This window comes from Paramisgurnus dabryanus, chromosome 20 (assembly GCF_030506205.2).
Source record: "Paramisgurnus dabryanus chromosome 20, PD_genome_1.1, whole genome shotgun sequence".
In the NCBI taxonomy this organism is placed as follows: Eukaryota; Metazoa; Chordata; class Actinopteri; order Cypriniformes; family Cobitidae; genus Paramisgurnus; species Paramisgurnus dabryanus.
The window spans coordinates 4,994,468-5,014,323 of record NC_133356.1 but is presented as its reverse complement, the minus strand read 5'-3'; the positions used below and the strand labels follow the sequence as shown (position 1 = coordinate 5,014,323).

The window sequence follows — 19,856 nt, the reverse complement described above, 5'->3', positions numbered from 1 at the left end:
GAAGGTCGTGGACCCCGTAACATTACACTTAATCAACTGAAAGATCTAAAACATTTTCTAAAATATCTGAAAATGTGTTTGTCTGAAAAACGATGGACATATGCAACTCGGACAGCTTGGGGGTGAGTAAATCATGGGTTTAATATCATTTTTGGCCAAACTATCCCTTTAATGCGGCGCAAGTTCTGATTTTTCAACTTGTGCATTTTGCACTCATCATGTGTTACATGCGTCAAACACCTGAAACGCTCCATTCGCGCTGTGTCATTCATGCAACAGGACGTCTATCGCATCTTTGCATTGACTTAACATGAAATCACCCGAGCTTAACACTATTCGCGTCTGGTGTGAACGCACCACTAGTATCAGACTGAAATGATCATGGCTCTTGTTAATAAACTCCAGTGACTTGTTTTTAACATTGAGATCCTTTGGAAGGATATGCAGAACAGACATTAATCCCTGCTTATTTTTCTGTTACTGTTTCATGTTACCAACATCAGGAGTATGAGCAAATAAAAAATAAGCCATTTTTACAGCTAAAGGTCTTTTTAGACGAATGCAGTTTTGGAAAATGGCTCGCAATATTTAAGAAACAGTTTAGTGGAAACTTGATGTTTAAGTTACAATGTATGTTCATGGTACTAGTTGATTTGATCTAATTGAATAGAAGCTTACCCTGCAGGTGTCGGCCTCTGTAATGGTCTTTCGATTTGATGGGATGGGCTCTGGCATTCCCATCACATTTTGGTTGTTCGTATCTATAGTGAAAACGAGAGAGAATACAAAGCATTTTCATTTTCTGTGATTCTTCATTCATAAGTTAAACAGCTATAAGAAATACACCAATGATTAGAAAAATATACCTGTGCGACTAAGACTTTTATAGGGTGGCCCAATGCTCATAGATGCATAAATAAATGCAACATTGTCATTTTATTACACAATTTGTTGGAATGCTTGATTCTGATTGGCCAGTCGCAACATTTGCAGGTTATTTATTACCAAATAACAATGACTCATAACTAACCCGGTTACATGGATGTTCACAATCATTTTGACAGGTACAGTTTAATATTACACAAAAATAACATATGACAACATTTACAAATGATTAAACCAAATAGTGTGTTTGTGACATTTGAACGTTTTGTCTTATCCTAAAACCATATCAAATATTTAATGGTCCTTACCTTATATGAGGTAAATAGCCGTGTAATAAGCAGAATGATGTATGAGCAGCCGGTTGTCTTGATACAAGACCCTTTGTGTCAGGTCCTGATCACGCCTCGGGGGCTTATTTTTGCGATAACAACCGGTTGCTTATACATTATGCCTTACTTTATGCATTTAAACACATTTGACACAATACATTACTAATTTAAAGCACCTTCTAAATTTATGTTAAACACTTCACTTTAGGTTTTTATGATTTGGCAGACACTTTTTTATTCAAAGTGCATTACAGTGCATTTAAGCTATGCAATTAAGTAGAAAGTAGCACATTTACTGGGGATCATAACATGGCGCTGGTGTTAATAAAAGAATAAAAGAAAGGTAGACCAGTCATTAGTAGTGTGCAAGGCCATCGGCTTTTGCCAATATACTAGCTTTATTACTGATTTTATATATTTTTTATCAAAGGTAAGAAAGAAATGATTTCTTTAGGGAAGGTTCTTTAGGGAATCAAAAAATGGTTATTTTATGGCATCACTTATTTTTTAAGGGGTCATCGCAAGTTGGGCAAATATGAGCTAATTAATTAAAGGAATATTCCACTTTCATAAAAAAAACTGATAATTTCCTCACCACATTGTCGCCAAAATTTTACTTTTAAACCACAACTCATCTTGCACTAGTCATGTGACACGGCAGCGTGACCTTACATATTACGTAATCATGTTGAAAAGTCACGCGTTACATATGTGAAACGCACACTTGCGGACGATTTTAACTCTTTCCCGCCATTAACGAGTTATTTCGTCAATTAAGAGAAAACATTTGCATAAAAAAGTGTTCCTGATGAATTTTTATGTTAATCTGTAAGACCGTGGTAATCCACTAGATCAAAATTTCTTCACAAAAATGCAATTATTTCAGGTTTTTGCTAACATTTTTTTTTTTAAAGAAAAGTATCCATATTTAAGAGTTTATAAGCAGAGAAAAAGAATATAGACATGATGAAACGGTTTCTTTCCATTTGTTTATTGTTTGTTTGAAAGCAGAGGGTCTGTTCTTTCATTTAATATATATTTATATGTTTATATATTTTTAAAAGGAAAATTTTCCTGGAAGGCGTTTTGTGAAACTTTTGTGAAAATCAACAATGTCAGAACGTTCCTCTTTTCCACCCTGTTAAACACTGGAGCATTAGTTTTGTATACATCATGCGTGACCTTTCGACATGATTACATAATACGTAAGGTTGCGCTGGCGCTTCACACGGCTAGTGCAAAACGAGAAATTTTTAATTGAAAGTACATATTTTATTTTTTGGCGATAATGATGATCATACTGCTAGATAAGACCCTTATGCTTCAGTTGGGATCGTTTAGAGCCCTTTGAAGCTGCATTGAAAATGCAATTTTAGGTCCACTGAAGTCCACTAGCTACAGAGCCGGCGTCAGACCATAACTAACAGGGGGGCACTTGGCTTCCAACGGGGGGGCACGCAATAGCAACAATAACTTGCAAAAACAAGACATTAAAACAACAAAAATCACGTCGTAATGCTGTTAACGGTCTATAGCCACACTTCACATTTAAGCTTACGTAATTTAAAACAACGCTAACTTACCTTTAAAATAGATGAAGACGGCGTGTACGAATATTAAACTTCCTTAAAACAGTGTCCTGTAGATTTGTAAATTCCACCTCGACCTCTAATCTCTGAGTTTGAGCCATGTCTGTGTTTGCATGAAGCAGGCGGTGCTGATTCGTTCTAAATGTTCTAATATCCATATTTTACACGATCCATAAAATGCCGCGAAAAAACACGTTGCTAGTATCAAGTCACAAATATGCTAAAGACGTAAGATGGGTGAGACGCGGCAATACATCCAATCAGAGAAACTGGTCTATTTTAATTAAAGAAAACATATATCAACTATATTTTCCTCATTTGATTACATTACAAGCCATGAAACATTCAATGTTTAATTTATTTTCTTTATTCTTGATATATATTAAATTAATAAAAAACTTTGTAGGGGGGCACAACAACCTGTTTGGGGGGTACTGCCCGCGAATGCCCCCCCTTGACGCCGGCCCTGACTAGCATTAGGGAGAAAAATCCTGGTAATTTCTTTTCGACTAAACAAAGAAAGACATCATAGATGAAATGGGGGTGAGTAAATAATCTGAATTTTTTTCATGAAAGCGGAATATTCCTTTAAGCTAGTTGATAAATATCTATCCTTCACTATTTAACAAAGGCATCTAGAGGAACGCTTAAGAGAGTAAATGTGCCTCAGTCAATATGACGAGAGAGAGAGAGAGAGAGAGAGAGAGAGAGAGAGAGAGAGAGAGAGAGAGAGAGAGAGAGAGAGAGAGAGAGAGGGAGGCTGATGGGAAGGCAGCACTTCCAAGCATGCTCTAATGCGCTGTCTGGCAAACTGCCTGGCTCTTTGTTAACTCAATACTACATTCGGTGATGGTCAGCAATTCACAGCAACACTCCATAGCACTCCTGTGATTCATTAAAGGTGTCCCTGCATCATTTGCCATTCCCACTGAAACTGTGTCTCGAACCCCAGACTAACACGCTCAAACACATGAACAATGTTCTGTTATTCTGACAGATGTTTGATCTCCAACAGTAATGGCCTGATCAGACTTGATCAGCTTGGTGGTGCGGCCCACTCATTCAACACATGCGGGATCCTGGTAGAAGATGAATAACTTGGTGCTATATTTAGACATTATAGGTACCTCTCTATTTGACTTTAAAGGAATATTCCATTTTCTTAAAAGAAAAATCCAGATAATTTACTCACCACCATGTCATCCAAAATGTTGATGTAGTTGATTTCTTTGTTCAGTCGAGAAGAAATTATGTTTTTTGAGGAAAACATTGGAGGATTTTTCTCATTTTAATGGACTTTAATAGAGCCCAACATTTAATACTTATTTCAACACTTAACAGTTTTTTTCAACGGAGTTTCAAAGGACTAAAAACGATCCCAAATAAGGCATTAGGGTCTAATCTAGCGAAACGATTGTCATTTTTGACAAGAAAAATAAAAAATATGCTCTTTTAAACCACAACTTTTCGTCTTGGTCCGGTCCAGCATGACCTAACGTAAATGCGTAGTGACGTAGGGAGGTCACGTGTTACATATATAAAACGCACATTTGCGGACCATTGTAAACAATAAACTGACACAAAGACATTAATTAGTATCACACAACAACATAGGAACGGTCCTCGTTCTCAACACTTGTAAACACTGGGGCGGAGTTTCGCGTTCGTCCTCTGTGACCTCTTGACGTCATGACGTATTGCGTGGGGTCACGCTGGCGCATCACGACCGGATCTAGACGAGGAGTTGTGGTTTAAAAGTGCATATTTTTTATTTTTCTTGTCAAAAATGACAATCGTTTTGCTAGATAAGACCCTTATGTATCGTTTGGGATTGTTTAGAGTCCTTTGAAACTCGAGTTAAGTATTAAATGTTGGGCTCTATTAAAGTCCATTAAAATGAGAAAAATCCTACAATGTTTTCCTCAAAAAACATAATTTCTTCTCGACTGAACAAAGAAAGACATCAACATTTTGGATGACATGGTGGTGAGTAAATTATCTGGATTTTTCTTTAAAGAAAATGGAATATTCCTTTAAGTGCTCTTGCTACCTTTCCGAACGACCTATGTTAAACGAGACCATATCAGATAGCGCCAAGCTTGGGCCCCTGAGGGACGGCAAAGCTCAATTTTGTACCCCACAGTAAAGGGAATAATGGGGCCCCGGGTGTATATTAGATGAACTGGCACCTACTGTACCATTTTAAAAGGCAAGTGGTGGGTTTTCCCTTTCAATACGAGAAAGAACTGCCTAAGTTGTATTTTGGCAACTAAAAATGGTGGGATTTGTTTCTTCAAGGTGCCAGAAGTATTTTGAAAAAGCTACGTTTAAGAGACTGAAATAAGATCTGTTTGTGCTGGCAGCAAAGAAAATTGACCTCAAATTGTTGGATTATGCCATAGATTTTTACGCAATAAGGTCCAGCTGAAACGGAAGAAATGCATTACGTATGGTAAACGTTTAGGAAATTGAGTAAACTGTGGATTCTCACCTTGTAGATGTTCCAGGTATGGGCCGCCCAGTGTCCACCAGCACACACCAGCAGTATCCAGTCGAGGGATGACACTGTACCGGTTTGTAGAGGCCGCCGTGTGCGCAATCTGGCACGAACACAGCTTCGTTTTTATGCTGTCTTGCTTCTTCCTGTGCCGTCAGCTGTTCCTGGTCACATGAGGTCGCTGGGGTAAAATAAAACAGAGAGAGAATGAGTGAAATAATGTTAGTAGCATCACACTTTGAGGCTGTTTTCCCCTGGTATTAAGATGCATTTTTGAATGCAGATCAATTGAACACAGCTGTGATACTTTTGCATGCAGTATTCACTGCACAAACCTGCATTTAAGTTACTTGCAATACAGGATAAGAAAGTGTTGCCTTGGTAAGACAGTACCTAAGATCAGCGCTATTTTTCCTGTTTCAATGAATGTTACGCTGTAAGCACCAACAGTAAGCAGGCGGTAAACAGAATAATGTTATTAGGATGTGCTTGTGTAAATGATAACGGTATATCACTCTGTATAAAAGCTTCTGCCAACATGTCTACGTAAATATAAAAGCACTGTAATAGCAACAATGCTTTTAACGGGTGTAACTGATTCCCCCATTCGTATTGGGAAAAATGTGCTGTCTCCTTGCATACTTTGATTCCTGCACACACAAACTTTAAATATATGCAATGATCAATAGCCCAGAACACATGGAGCTTAAAACCTCGAGCTGTACATCAGGAAGCCATCATCTCCAGGCTACAGCAAGCTTGATCAAATGCAAGCACGATTACTGTACGCAAGTTTAAAAGCGTTCTAGGTTTACACGTTTTTCTCAACTTCTCTGTGATAAAGGGATTATAGCTATTTCGACTGATAAATACTGTTGTAAGCATGTTTACTTTTCTTAAAAACACCAACATAGTGCATCAATACAATATTTAATGACAACAACTAAGTATACATCTCCAATTTGTATAGATCATAAGAGTGTGTATATCATTTTTTCCATTATGTTTTTTTAAGGGACGAACAATGACTTTATAACAAGTGATTGACTTGATAACAAGCTATTTACTTGATAGTTTGTTGTGCAAGTATTGTTAGAGGTAAAACCCCATATGAACCCCAAAAGTTGTGTACAAATGTATTTAGTTAGAAATGGATCCTGCTTCTGTTGATTCCGATCATTGTGCTTAAAAAAAAATTAACGGAGAAACATTTTTTACGTATTTGGAGATATGTACGTATCATGCCTTGTAGGACTATATTAGTCATTTAAAGAAAGGTAAGCATGCTTACAACATTAAAATTAATGATTCCCATAGGCTATGGCAAAAAATACATATCTCTGGACAAAAATATGTGTGAAATATATGCCAAATACATTTTGTAGAAAGTAAAGCTTAATTAAATATATTTTTGAATTTAATAAATATATTTAATTTTAACCTTCATATATTAACATATATTCAAAATGTATTTGAGAGGCAACAAATACATTTCTAATTTTACAACCCATATGGCAAAAATATATTTTTTCCTGGCCAAAATATAAAAGTTTGTATAAAATATCAAAATATACGTTTATTTTTGCAGTTAAAATATATTTAATTTGAACCTTTTCAAACCTGTTATGTTTTCAGGTTTGTAAAAGTTTTTCTTCCAATAAATCCTTTTAAATATATTTCTTTTTAAAATATATATAAAAAAACCCAAAGAAAATGGCCAAAGAATACATTAGTGAAATATAAAATTTTGTAAACACATTTTAAAATATATTTTAGCACATATATTTTTTAGCCATTTTCTTTGTATATTTTGAAATATATTTGAAATTTTATTTAAAAATATTTTTATTTGCCATTTAGCCAAGAGGCTAATAACAAAACAGGTTTTATGTACACATTGCACTGCTCTTATCTCAAAATTATGTCATATGTCTCTTCTTATTTTAATTCAAATCAATTCAATTTTATTTATATAGCGCTTTTCACAATTGTTAATTGTTTCAAAGCAGTTTCACATTAATAGATGCAGGAAAAAACATTGGACAACATTTGATGGACAACAATTATTCTTCAGTAGTAAGTGCAGCAAGCTCACTTTCACAAAAGTACAAAGTCACAAAGAGAACTAACGTCCTAAATTACATTGTGACTCAGTCCTACAGATGTGGTGCAGGTGCGACAGACAATGTAATGCAAGCATTTGTAAATACTGAATTAATGATTCAAATTGTTTCGAATATTTATTTTACATTGACACAAGCATTGCGCTCTTTGTACACTGGAATATCAACACACGTTAATGCCTGTGGGAAATACATAACCACGATTTGTTATTTGTGCTCACAAAATTATTGTCGCACGTGGGTATTCGTGGCAATAGCCAACAATACATTGTATGGGTCAAAATTATAGATTTTTTATGACAGAAAATCATTGAGATATTAAAAAAGATCATGTTCCATTAAGATATTTTGTAAATTTTATATTGTAAATATATAAAAAATATATTTATCATTAGTAATAGGTGTTCCTACAATGCAAAAAAATTACTTTCTTTGTTGGTATTTTCTTTGTCTTGTTTTCAGTACAAATTTGTAATGTAAGCGAATTTGTGCTTCAAACAAGCAAAAAAATCTTCCAATGGGGTAAGAAAACAAATCTTGAAATAAGTTTTTTTTAACAATTCAAGACAAACTTTACGGAGCCCCTAAGAGGACACACTCTAAAAAACAAACGGTGCTATATAGCACCAAAACAGTTGCTTTGGATCGTAACGATAGAAGAACCATTTTTAGTGCCATATAGCACCGGTGAAGAACCAGTGAAGCACCAGTGAAGCACCAGTGAAGCACCTGTGTAGAACCATATAGTGCTATGTAGAACCATATGTGGTGCTATATGGCCCCTATATGGTTCTACACTGGTGCTTCACTGGTGCTTCACTGGTGCTTCACTGGTTCTTCACTGGTTCTTCACCGGTGCTATATGGCACTAAAATGGTTCTTCTATCGTTACGATCCAAAGCAATTGTTTTGGTGCTATATAGCACCGTTTGTTTTTTTAGAGTGCATGGAGCAAAAATTAAATAAAGTTTAGTTTTGCGTACACATGTGCAACTATCGCATGCTCATGTGAAACTTTTGTGTGCGCACATGAAACTACCACGTTTACTTTTGCGTGCCCACATGAAACTTTTGCGTGCGCATGTGAAACTATCGCAAAAAAATCTGCCAATGGGATAAGCAAAAAATTCTTGATTTTTTTTTCTTAAACACTAAATTCAAGAAAAATTCTGGAAAATTTGCATTTAGTGTTTAGGAAAAGATTTTTTGCTTACCCCATTGGCAGATTTTTTAGCTTGTTTTATGCACAAAATCACTTAAATTTTATATTTTTGGTCTAAAAACTAGACTTATTTTCTTGGTTTTGCTCATCAAGAAAAAGCATCTTAATTTAAGAATTTTTAGATATTTTTACTGAAAACAAGACAAAAATACTGAGAACATTTTTTCTTGAAAATTATTTTTCGCAGTCTAGGGACCATTGGCAGATGATTTTTTTGCTTGTTTTAAGCACAAATTCACTTAAATAAAAAAAATTTCTAAAAACTAAGCTTTATCTTAGGTCATTAAGAAAATGCATCTTGACTTAAAAATGTTTTGTATTTTTGTTTTGTTTTCAATACAAAAATCTAAGTAAGAAAGTCATTATTTGCAGTGTAATGATGTCATTTAAACAACTTAGTGATTTTCTCAATATTTAGATTTTTTTGCACCCTCAGATTTACAAATAGTTGTATCTCAGCCAAACATTATCTTATCCTAACAAACCATTCATCAGTGGAAAGCTTATTAAGATGATATATAAACAAAATATTACAAGAATGGACCCTTATGACTGGTTTTGTGGTCCATGGTCACATTTTATTCTTAAATTGAAATAAAAGATTATGTACCGCCATTTCCCCCCATTATGGAAGAATTGCCAATTAATTGTCAACAACCATCTCATTTGTGTCTTTCTCATTTTGTTCTGACTTTCAGAAGACACACTTCAAAAAAAGTTAATGCTAAAATTAAATCTGTAACATTTTCTGATCTCTGATTAAACAAACTCTAAACAATAGCATTTTGCACGTAAGCTACTGCCATATTCTTCTCTTATACTGTCAAATTCACTCTACTGGTAAGTTAAACAGAGAAAATGTGCTGGAAATGGACCAAGATCAGACATGATGTCAAAATCTAAGTTTGTTTTAATACAATACATGAGAATAGTTAACATGTTATGATTTTCTGTCTTCTCCTAAATACCAAAATCACCCTGGCTACGATCATTCTTCTTAACATTTTGTGTTGTAAAGCAATAACAGATGTTTGTTGGTAACTCACATTGTGTTTTGGTCCTGTTTTGTCGGCTTCGGACCTGTTCTGTCCACAGTGTGGGATACTGAGCGATGATGTCTAAAACAAACACACAAATACACAAAATATTAACTTTAACTTAAACCCTAGTGAACTCTGTACGCATTGGGTTCAATTCTGAAGGACAACATGCAATGCATATACTGAAAGAACTTTGGATAATGAATTAATACGTATAAACAATAGCTTATTTCACATGATATGTGTTTGTGCTGACCAATTAAACCTATAAACCACCATGACCATACTGGAAGTCCAGCAAACTATCTCAGGGTGCTTGAAGATGTAAGGACAGGTGGATCATCATTATCCACCTGTCCTTACATCTTAAAGCAATATGCAATAAGTTAAGCTCAATAATACTTACCTTCCTCATCTGCGGACGGCTGCGGCTCCATTACGACAGTGACCGAATCATCTGCATTTAAAATAGAGAAGAGTCGCGAAGAAACTACAATTACAAGAGTAAGCTAGACAGTCACATAACATCATGTAATAATGCGTTTGCACATTGCCCGGCCGGGACAGACTGATGAGAAGGGAAAGGAAAAAGTAAGATACATGGAAGAGGAGAATAAATTGAAGAACACACAGAGGCACAGAAAGAGTAAAATGAGGTTTAGTGGTTGTAATTTACAAGCTGTTTAAAAAAACTGTTGAAGTCCTTGACAGCACAAAACAGTTCAGATTTCTGTAAATGCAAGAGCTCAAAGTTAAGAAATATGTGCAACTTTACTGGAGCCCTGTAAAATGAAACACTTGTTTAGTTTTGACTCTGAAGGTCCTGAGCTCAGGAGAATGGGCATGCATGCAAACACACACACACACACACACACACACACACAAAAATTGCCGGATGCTTTGGCCGTAGGAATTTTAACGCTGAAAGCTGCAGGTGTGGTTAACCTCAGCAGGGTCACCATTAACTCATCAAAGGGCAAAGAAACTGCACCTTTAAAGGGGTCATATTATGAGATTTTTTTAAGATGTAAAATAAGTCTTTGGTGTCCCCAGAGTGCTTATCTGATGTTTTAGTTTAAAATACCCCACAGATAATTTATTATAACATGTTAAAATTGCCACTTTGTAGGCCTGAGCAAAAATTTGCTGTTTTTGGGTGTGTCCTTTAAATGCAGATGAGCTGATGAAATGCAATGGTTGGATAGTGCAGATTAAGGGGCGGTATTATCCATGGTTGGATAGTGCAGATTAAGGGGCGGTATTATTGTAATTGGCCTTGCTAACTACCTCAAAAAACAGGTGAAATCTAAACAACCTATTTGTTTTACATGCTTGCAGAGAATGGTTTACCAAAACAAAGTTACGGGGTTGATCTTTTTCATGTTTTTCTAGGATGATAGCACTGTGGACCCAATTATAGCACTTAAACATGGAAAAAGTCAGATTTTCACACTATGGGCCCTATCTTGCACCCAGCGCAATTGACTTTGTCAGTGACGCATGTATCATTCGTATTTTGCACCGGCGCACAGCGGGTTTTTCCCTCCACAGACGCACGTCGGCAAACTAGGGAATGAACTTGCGCTCCCTGGGCGGTTCAGCGCAAAAAAGGAGGCGTGTTGCGGCGCAAACCATCCCTGATGCTATTTTGAAGTTTCAAAAAACAATTGCGCCACTGACCAAAAAAAAACTAGTCTAAAGTCAGTGGCGCGTTGTGCGTTGTTCATTATGCTATTTTAAGGGCACATGATTGACCATAATGTATAGCGTGCATAACACGCACACACTTTGCTTATCTAATCTACACAGATGCAACAGTTATTTTTTTTCAAATCATAAATTGTTACAATAAAAAATATTTAACACATGAGATAAGGGAAATCATTGTGGTGAGCATTGTGGTGATAGTTTTTATTTATTTTGTGTGGCTGCATTAAACAATTCTCATGCAAATAACGATTAAAATATTTTCATACGTTTGTTGTGTGGCTGTATTACGTTTATTTTATGTAAATAATAATTAAAATGTTTTCATAAGAAACCTTAATGTATGTGAACTTGATTTGTAAGAGTACTTTGGGGTTGGACTGCTTGCGTTTCTTGGCTTTCAGCGGTGAGGGTGTCCTCCGCTGGCGTCAGGTCCTGTGTAGAGGCAGATCCACCTCCCGTTACACGGCGTGCCGATTTATGCTGGCAAGCTTGGGATTCCCCCGTCTCCGGACATCATTGTAGCGCTTGCGGCAAAACGTCCTGGGGATGCCAGCTGATGAGACAATTGTGGCTATTTCCTCCCACGCCTGTTTAACCTACGCTGATTTGGGCGGGTTTCTCCTATCCCCATACAAAACAACTTCTCTGCCTTTGACTGCTCTTACAAGAACGTGGGTCTCCTCGGCTGTGAACCGCTCCTGGCGTACGCCTGGTAAATCCATCATAATAATAGCAACCCGCCATGGAACTTGCGCCCTTGCGTTTAAAGGGAATGTTGGATGATGTTCTGATTGGTTTATTTGACGTTACGCCCAAACCACACCTATGAATAATGAACCTACTTAAGACCAACCCCTTATTGTTTTGCGCCTGGCGCAAGAGTTATTTCTCCCGCCGGGAAAATAGCAACAGTGCCCAAGATCCGCCCACAAAGTCACTTTCGCTTTGCGCTTCGCACTTGCGTTTCAGATCGTTAAAATAGGGCCCCATGACCCTTTTAAATATTGTTTACTATTTATTTTTTGTTAAGTCACAGAAACACACAATTTAAGTGTTAAGAAACTGAGCTCAAATTTGGCATTGACCCAAGCACAGGCACTTCACTTCTAAACAATGGTAACCACAAAACTCAAAAAAGCAAAGGTTTCTAAATCTAAATGAATGTTTAACATTATTGAGTCTTTCTCTTTACTGAAAGCCACATAAAATATCCCTTAATTTTCAAAAATTATCTCGTAATGCGGTTGATGCAAACATGCTGGGAACTTGAAATCCTCTTCCAATCGTGTTGATTTGACGTTAAACTAAAGTAAATTTGCAGTGCCAGAATCTTTCTTAGCTTAACTGGCAGACTGAATGCCATAAACCTCATCACAACCACCAAAAGTTTGTAATTATTTTCAGTGTTTGTTCAAATGAGACTCAGAAAGTTATAAATACAATTTTTGAGTTAGCAAAGTTCTTTGACTCATTTTATTTGAGTTTATGGAACTCAAAGAGGTGAAATCGTTGAACGCATATAAAACCTTTAAGTTGAATTAACTTTTTTTTTCACTGGTTTGGGTATAGTTCACTCATTTTAAAGGGGACATATCATAAAAAACTTTTTCCATGTTTAAGTGCTATAATTGGGTCCCCAGTGCTTCTATCAACCTAGAAAATGTGAAAAAGATCAACTCAGTAACTCAGTTTTGGTAAACCATTTTGAAATGTGATGTGAAAAATAGGTAATTGAAATTTGGCTCCCTTTGTGATATCAGAAGGGGATAATACCGCCCCTTAATCTGCACTATCAAACCACGGCACTGCCATTTAGTGCAGAGAGCAACTCATTTGCATTTAAAAGGATACACCCAAAAATACATTATCTGGTATTTTGATCTAAAACTTCACATAAAAACTCTGGGGACACCAAAGATTTATTTGACATCTTAAAAAAAGTCTTGTGAAATATCCCCTTTAAATGAGTACATTGTACTGATCAGGTTTACAGTGAACAATAAACAATACATTTGAAATGACATCTAACATGTCTACTATGATCAACTATAACGTGATAGCTAAAATATACCACTCTCTTTAATAATAAGAGAAATAAAAATCTAGAAATCGGATGAATATGAGGTGGCAAACACAGGTCCTTTGAGAATTGTGACCCTGTCCAGACTAAAGTCTCATAATCTAATGATGACTTTAGGAGCATTTAAGTTTGATTTCACTCATTGATTTCAATCTTTGACTTGATTTTAGTCAATATTAAAGATATCAAGGTTATATTTTCACTGAATGTTCTTCACATCATGTAGGATGCTCTCTGGTGTGCTAACAGAAAACTGTGAAGCTCTTCGATTTCATTTTAACGACCGTGAAAGGCAAAAGCTGTTATTATGGCGTCTCTCTGTTTAACGACTTGAACATACGGCCATTTACTTTCAGCCCCGAAGCAACTCCGGCGTTCTCAATTCACAAAGTATTAGAATGGCAAGCCATAACCCGCAGTTTGGACACGTCCAAGCACACACACATTAAATCAGTTAGGTCATTCAGCAAAACGGCTACTATTCGTGTCCTCCATATACAGTACCTAAAACTTAAAGGTGGATATTTTAAATGTAAGCACTGACTGTTACGGTTATATTTGTTTACATCAGTAAATGCTGAGCAGTATAGTTTTTCAGCACTTATTAATCTTTGTTAATGTTAGTTAATACTACCAATGCAATTGTTCATGTTAGTTCATTGTGCATTAACTAATGTTAACAGTTACAACTTTTGATTTTATAAATATATTAGAAAAAATGCTGAAATGAACATGAACTAAGATGAATCATTGTTAGTTCGTGTTAGCTACGGCATTAACCTACAGGAAAGTATTTTTTTCTAAGAAGCACTTTGAAGTTTCAGTATTTCAAGCATGTGATGCCCATTACATTGTAAAACTGTCAACCCTGTTACCTTTTTGAAGGCATAACTTAATAATATATTCTTATCCATCCGTCATGACAGAACACAATTTATCAACATCTCATGATTTCGCATTAACGTGTAATCAGATGTGATAATAAAGCATATTTGGGGTCCTGTCCTAGGGCAGGGCTCTGAGCTCGGAAGTAGAGGTCTTCACGGGTCCACTTAGATCCGAAAACCCGAGGTCCGACCCGAGACCCGATCGGGTTCGGGTCCAAAAGTTTCACATGTGCCTCGGACACGGGTTGGGTACAATAATAGCGGCATCGGGTCTCGGGTAATTTAAAAATGAATGTGTTTTTTCTGAATGGACCCGAGAAGACGCGAACTCTCTCGCCTGTGTGCGTCAATGTCCTTTTCAAACCTCTCATCTGTTTGCCAAGAGCGCTTACGACATTGTGTGGTTGTCGGCAGGTTCATTTTCGTTGAGACAAACATGTCAGTCAATTATAAATGTACATTTTAGCGGTTACGTTGGTGTCGTCTTCAGATAACAAAGTAAAACGAATGGAGCAGCTCGCCAAATTGGTTGCAAGGCCACCGGAGTTTCTTTCTGTCTGACTGCTGCGCGTGGGTCTGCAGAATGCACACACGCCAGTGCCGTTTACATTCGGTTCCAGTCGGGTAAAAAAAAATTTTCACTAGTTTGGGTCAGACTCGGGTCTAATTTTCTCGGGTTTGTCTCGGTTCGGGTCTTTCTTTAAAAATTTTTTATTTATGCACGTCGGGTTCGGGTATGAAGTTATTCGGGTCATTTCGGGTCGGGTAAATTTTTTTGGACCCGAGAAGACCTCTACTTGGAAGTTCACATACTGTATATATTTGTAGGTGTCTATTTAGGAGGTGTCCCTTGTTGACAAAGGCCCACCAATGTATGGTTGGAGCACAAAAGTTTAAAAAAGACGCGCTGAAATCAAGGCTTCAGTGGCACAGGACGTAAGGCACATGGAATTGGTTTTTGGCGCGATGTCACTGGTTCGAATCTGCTTTTTGCCAACCTCGCTATTCACTTTGAAAAGGAATTTATTTTTAATAAAAATGAAGAAAAAGTGTAAAAATGGAAATAAAGTGCTAATGTTTATTAAGAAATAAAGTATTTTTTGGGTAGGGTTTATTCTTATATTTTTACATTTTTACTTAACAGCATCTATCTTTAAGAAAACATATTTTTTAAACTAAAAAAGCCCATTTAATAAAATTACCCAATTGCAAGTGAAGATTGTCTGTTGCTTTACTCATAAAATAAACAAAAAAATTGTAACGTGAGGGCATTTACCTGCTTTTCCTGGTTCCTTCGGATTAACCTTTCCATTCCTGGGACCTGAATATCAACAGAAAAATCACAGTTAATGGTCATTCATATTATAACTATAAGAATATAGTTTTAAAAATCATTTAATATTAAAGAGAATAGCAGAGTTCACACCACAACTATAACAATAAAGATACAATAAACAATATCATTGGGATCACTTTCCGAGCGTTTTTTCCCCAACTGATTAATGATAAACCATTGATAGGCACACTGTAAAAAATACTTTGCTGCCTTAATTTTTTTGTTAAATCAACCCAGATTTACAAGTCATGTCAACAGAGATGAGTTGTCACAACTTATAAAATATAGTTGAGAAAAGACAACTTAATTTTATAAGTTATAACAACTCACCTGTAGTTATAACAACTCATTTCTAGTAAAGATAAATAATAGAAAGTTGAAATGACTTGTAAACCCGAGTTGATCCAACAAAAAAATTAAAGGCAGCAAAGTATTTTTTACAGCGCAATCAAATCTATTTGAACTTCAAGCGCACGCACATTTAAATTGACAGATGACACTATGAAGAAGCGCATTGCTGAGGTCCATAACATAAAATGACCTCAGGTATCCAGCGCTGATGCAGTTGCTGTGAAATTGACTACGTAATGCTTTTTATTCCACTACACTGACCACGTCAAAAGGTAAGATATTAGATTACACAAACTACTAGATTCACTGTTTGAAGTTAAGCAAATGCAACATGTTGAGGACATCTGCTGTGGAAATGCAACTAGAACAGCATATTTATACATTTAATGACAATTACAAGCATTTTTATTAAAGGAAATGAGTAATATTAGGTAATGCATTTGTAAATAAATGATTTGCGCTACTACTGCGCCTCGCAAGCGAATTAGCATAAAGTTATCGTTATCGTCTGGTAGTGTAGAAGCTTATAGTTATCATTACCGTCGCTTAACACCAGCTGCGTTTGAGGCGTCAAAATCGTGTCTACCGCACATAATTTGCTGCTTGAACATTCTGAGTTTACACGCTTCATTCGCGCGTGAAATTCTTGTCACCGAGGCATTCACCCAGAAATTCACGTCATGGGAGGGGCTTCTGCGACTCCGCTTGCTTTCTGAAATCAGGTCACTACTAGAGCAAGCTCCTGATTGGTTAATGCCACAAATTTTTCCGCCAAAAACTCAATTAGCGCCATTCGTGTGAACTACACGCGCAAATGAGGCGGAATCACGTCTACCGCGCCACGTTGAACGCTTCATTCGTGCCGCGAGACATCTGGACGCGTGTCAACGCATCTTTACATTGACTTAACATTGAAATCACTCGCGCTTGACGCCTCTACCGCGGCTGGTGTAAACGCAGCATTATAGTTATCGTTACAGTTATGGTTATAATGTGAATGGCCCTTTACTCCTAACACAGTAACTCTACATCTCAAATCTGTGTTGTTCGTTTAAGACATGTGCAGGTCTTAGCCAATGTATAAAACCCTAAACAGCACCCTCAGATCATGGCAAGCCTGTCTTCCAGAAACACTTGATCGTGTGCAAATTTTATTCCCCAAAAAGTGACTTACGTTTTTAATTTACGTTTTAGGCCTCTACGAGGGAACAGAATAACGTTATGAGGGCTGCAGGGGGTAGAAACCATATGACACTATCTTGAAGTAAAAGAGCAAGAATGTTTGAGCTCAGGCGTTTCGTCTGCCAAACGCACATTGGTTTTGCGATGCTCCCCCAGACCTAACTGATTAAACTGTTGCATGTGCAATTAAATCTAATTGGTCTTTTTTTAGTAAAGTTGTGGCTGTACAAAGCCAAGCCAACAATGTCATGATCCAAAAAGCCATGGCCTGCAGTGATAGGATCAATTTATGTGTGTATTGTGTGTTAGAGCATGTGGCTATGGTTATGTGGTATTGTTATGCTGGAACATATTTGTAGATTAGGATTAAGGACGTTCTGGCATTGATTCATGCAGTGGTGCTTTAGCGTGGGGCTACTTTTGAATCTCATTCAATTTCGTACTTTCAAGTCAACCATGTTGATGATACACAAGAACCAATGAAATGTGTGCTTTTTTCTCCTTATATGGCACTGAGATCACAGTACACAAAGTCAATTCTCTTGTGCATCATGGTTACAACTGGACTTTTGGAGACTAAAGCAAACTAAAGTTTATTCAGATTACATAATAAAAGTAAACTATGGAATAACAGTTATGTAACTATAAGAATTTTGATGTGACTAAAAGCATTCGAAACAAATTAAAACTCATAAAACTTGTAATCACTGTGGACTTTGCTTACGACTTGCAACCAAATTCAAGATTATGTTGCATAGAAGTGGGTCACTCATAGCTGGACTATATATAACTTAGACGGTAAAGTGACAGATATTGTTTGCTGGGAAGTGTTGTTTGAGTTTACAGTAAGAATATTTTAGAGGATTTATACTTCAGACAACATTCATTTTGACTGGGGAGAATCTGGGCGCTCCAAAATTTGGCAAACCTCAGCGTAGTGTCATTAATGTTGGCATTACTGCGAGGTTGCATTTCTGATGATGTAAAAAATCTTTGCACCTGAAAAAAAGCCTTAACCAGGCACACAATGGAACAAAGTCATAAACACATAGCAGAAGTTGGTACCTTGGCATTGAGGTTTCTTATTGGCTACTGCTGAGCCACTGATTGGTCGGCCACTTGGCGTTACACACCAGCAGTAACCCGTGTAACTGTGACACTGGATCTGTTCAAATGCAGAATCAAGAAGAAGAGAAAATTCAATCCATAAAGTGCTCATATCATCCACCATCTGTATCACTATCTATCTAAAGTATCCCTTACATGTATGTATGTCTGTCTGTCTCTCATCAGTGTTTCTGTCTGTCTGTCATCAGTCTTGTCTGCCTTGTCTGTCTGTCTGTCTGTCTGTCTGTCTGTCATCAGTGTAGGCTACCTGTTTGTCTGTCTATCTATATTTCATCTGTGTTTCTGTCTGTTTATCTATCCATCTGTCTGTCCTTCATCTGTGTTTCTGTCTGTCTGTCAATGTGTCTGTCTGTCTGTCTGTCATTAGTTTTTCTGTGTGTATATCTATCTTTCATCTGTGTTTATGTCTGTCTGTCTATCCATTTCTTTGTCATCTGTATTTCTGTCTGTCTGTCTATCTGTCTATCTGTCGTTCTTTCATCTGTTTTTTTCTGTCTGTCTATCTATCTGTCTTTCATTGGTGTTTCTGTCTGTCTATCTATCTTTCATCTGTCTGTCTGTCTGTCTGTCTATCTTTCATTTGTGTTTCTGTCTGTCTGTCTATCATCTATCTAACCTGTCATCAGTGTATCTGTATGTCTGTCTATCCTCTGTGTTTCTGTCTGTCTGTCTATAATCTGTGTTTCTGTCTGTCTATCCATCTGTCTGGCAGTCTGGCATTGGTGTTTCTGTCTGTCTGTCTGTCGATCTTCTGTGTTTCTGTCTGTCTGTCTATCTATCTTTCATCTGTCTGTCTGTCTGTCTGTCTGTCTATCTTTCATTTGTGTTTCTGTCTGTCTGTCTATCATCTATCTAACCTGTCATCAGTGTATCTGTATGTCTGTCTATCCTCTGTGTTTCTGTCTGTCTGTCTATAATCTGTGTTTCTGTCCGTCTGTCTGTCTGTCTGTCTATCTGTCGTTCTTTCATCTGTGTTTTTTTTCTGTCTGTCTATCTGTCTGTCATTGGTGTTTCTGTCTGTCTATCTATTTTTCATCTGTCTGTCTGTCTGTCTGTCTGTCTATCTTTCATTTGTGTTTCTGTCTGTCTGTCTATCATCTATCTAACCTGTCATCAGTGTATCTGTATGTCTGTCTATCCTCTGTGTTTCTGTCTGTCTGTCTATAATCTGTGTTTCTGTCTGTCTATCCATCTGTCTGGCAGTCTGGCATTGGTGTTTCTGTCTGTCTGTCTGTCGATCTTCTGTGTTTCTGTCTGTCTATCTATCTTTCATCTGTCTGTCTGTCTGTCTGTCTATCTTTCATTTGTGTTTCTGTCTGTCTGTCTATCATCTATCTAACCTGTCATCAGTGTATCTGTATGTCTGTCTATCCTCTGTGTTTCTGTCTGTCTGTCTATAATCTGTGTTTCTGTCTGTCTGTCTGTCTGTCTGTCTGTCTATCTGTCGTTCTTTCATCTGTGTTTTTTTTCTGTCTGTCTATCTGTCTGTCATTGGTG

The 19,856-nt window shown here is 36.9% G+C and overlaps 1 protein-coding gene across 2 annotated transcripts in view; it reads right to left on the bottom strand.

Annotated features, from left to right (window-relative positions):
• smoc2 (SPARC related modular calcium binding 2) overlaps window positions 1-19,856 on the bottom strand; it is a 49,996-nt gene that overhangs the window by 12,982 nt on the left and 17,158 nt on the right. The window contains exons 4-9 of one of the 2 annotated variants that reach the window (XM_065296110.1): window positions 18,297-18,396; window positions 15,639-15,683; window positions 10,092-10,175; window positions 9,692-9,763; window positions 5,295-5,481; window positions 679-761 (exon numbers count right to left, since the gene is read on the bottom strand). In XM_065296110.1, the coding sequence (XP_065152182.1) occupies window positions 679-761; window positions 5,295-5,481; window positions 9,692-9,763; window positions 10,092-10,175; window positions 15,639-15,683; window positions 18,297-18,396 (571 nt within the window). The remainder of the gene's footprint in view (window positions 1-678; window positions 762-5,294; window positions 5,482-9,691; window positions 9,764-10,091; window positions 10,176-15,638; window positions 15,684-18,296; window positions 18,397-19,856) is intronic. The other variant, XM_065296111.1, reaches the window with a different exon arrangement.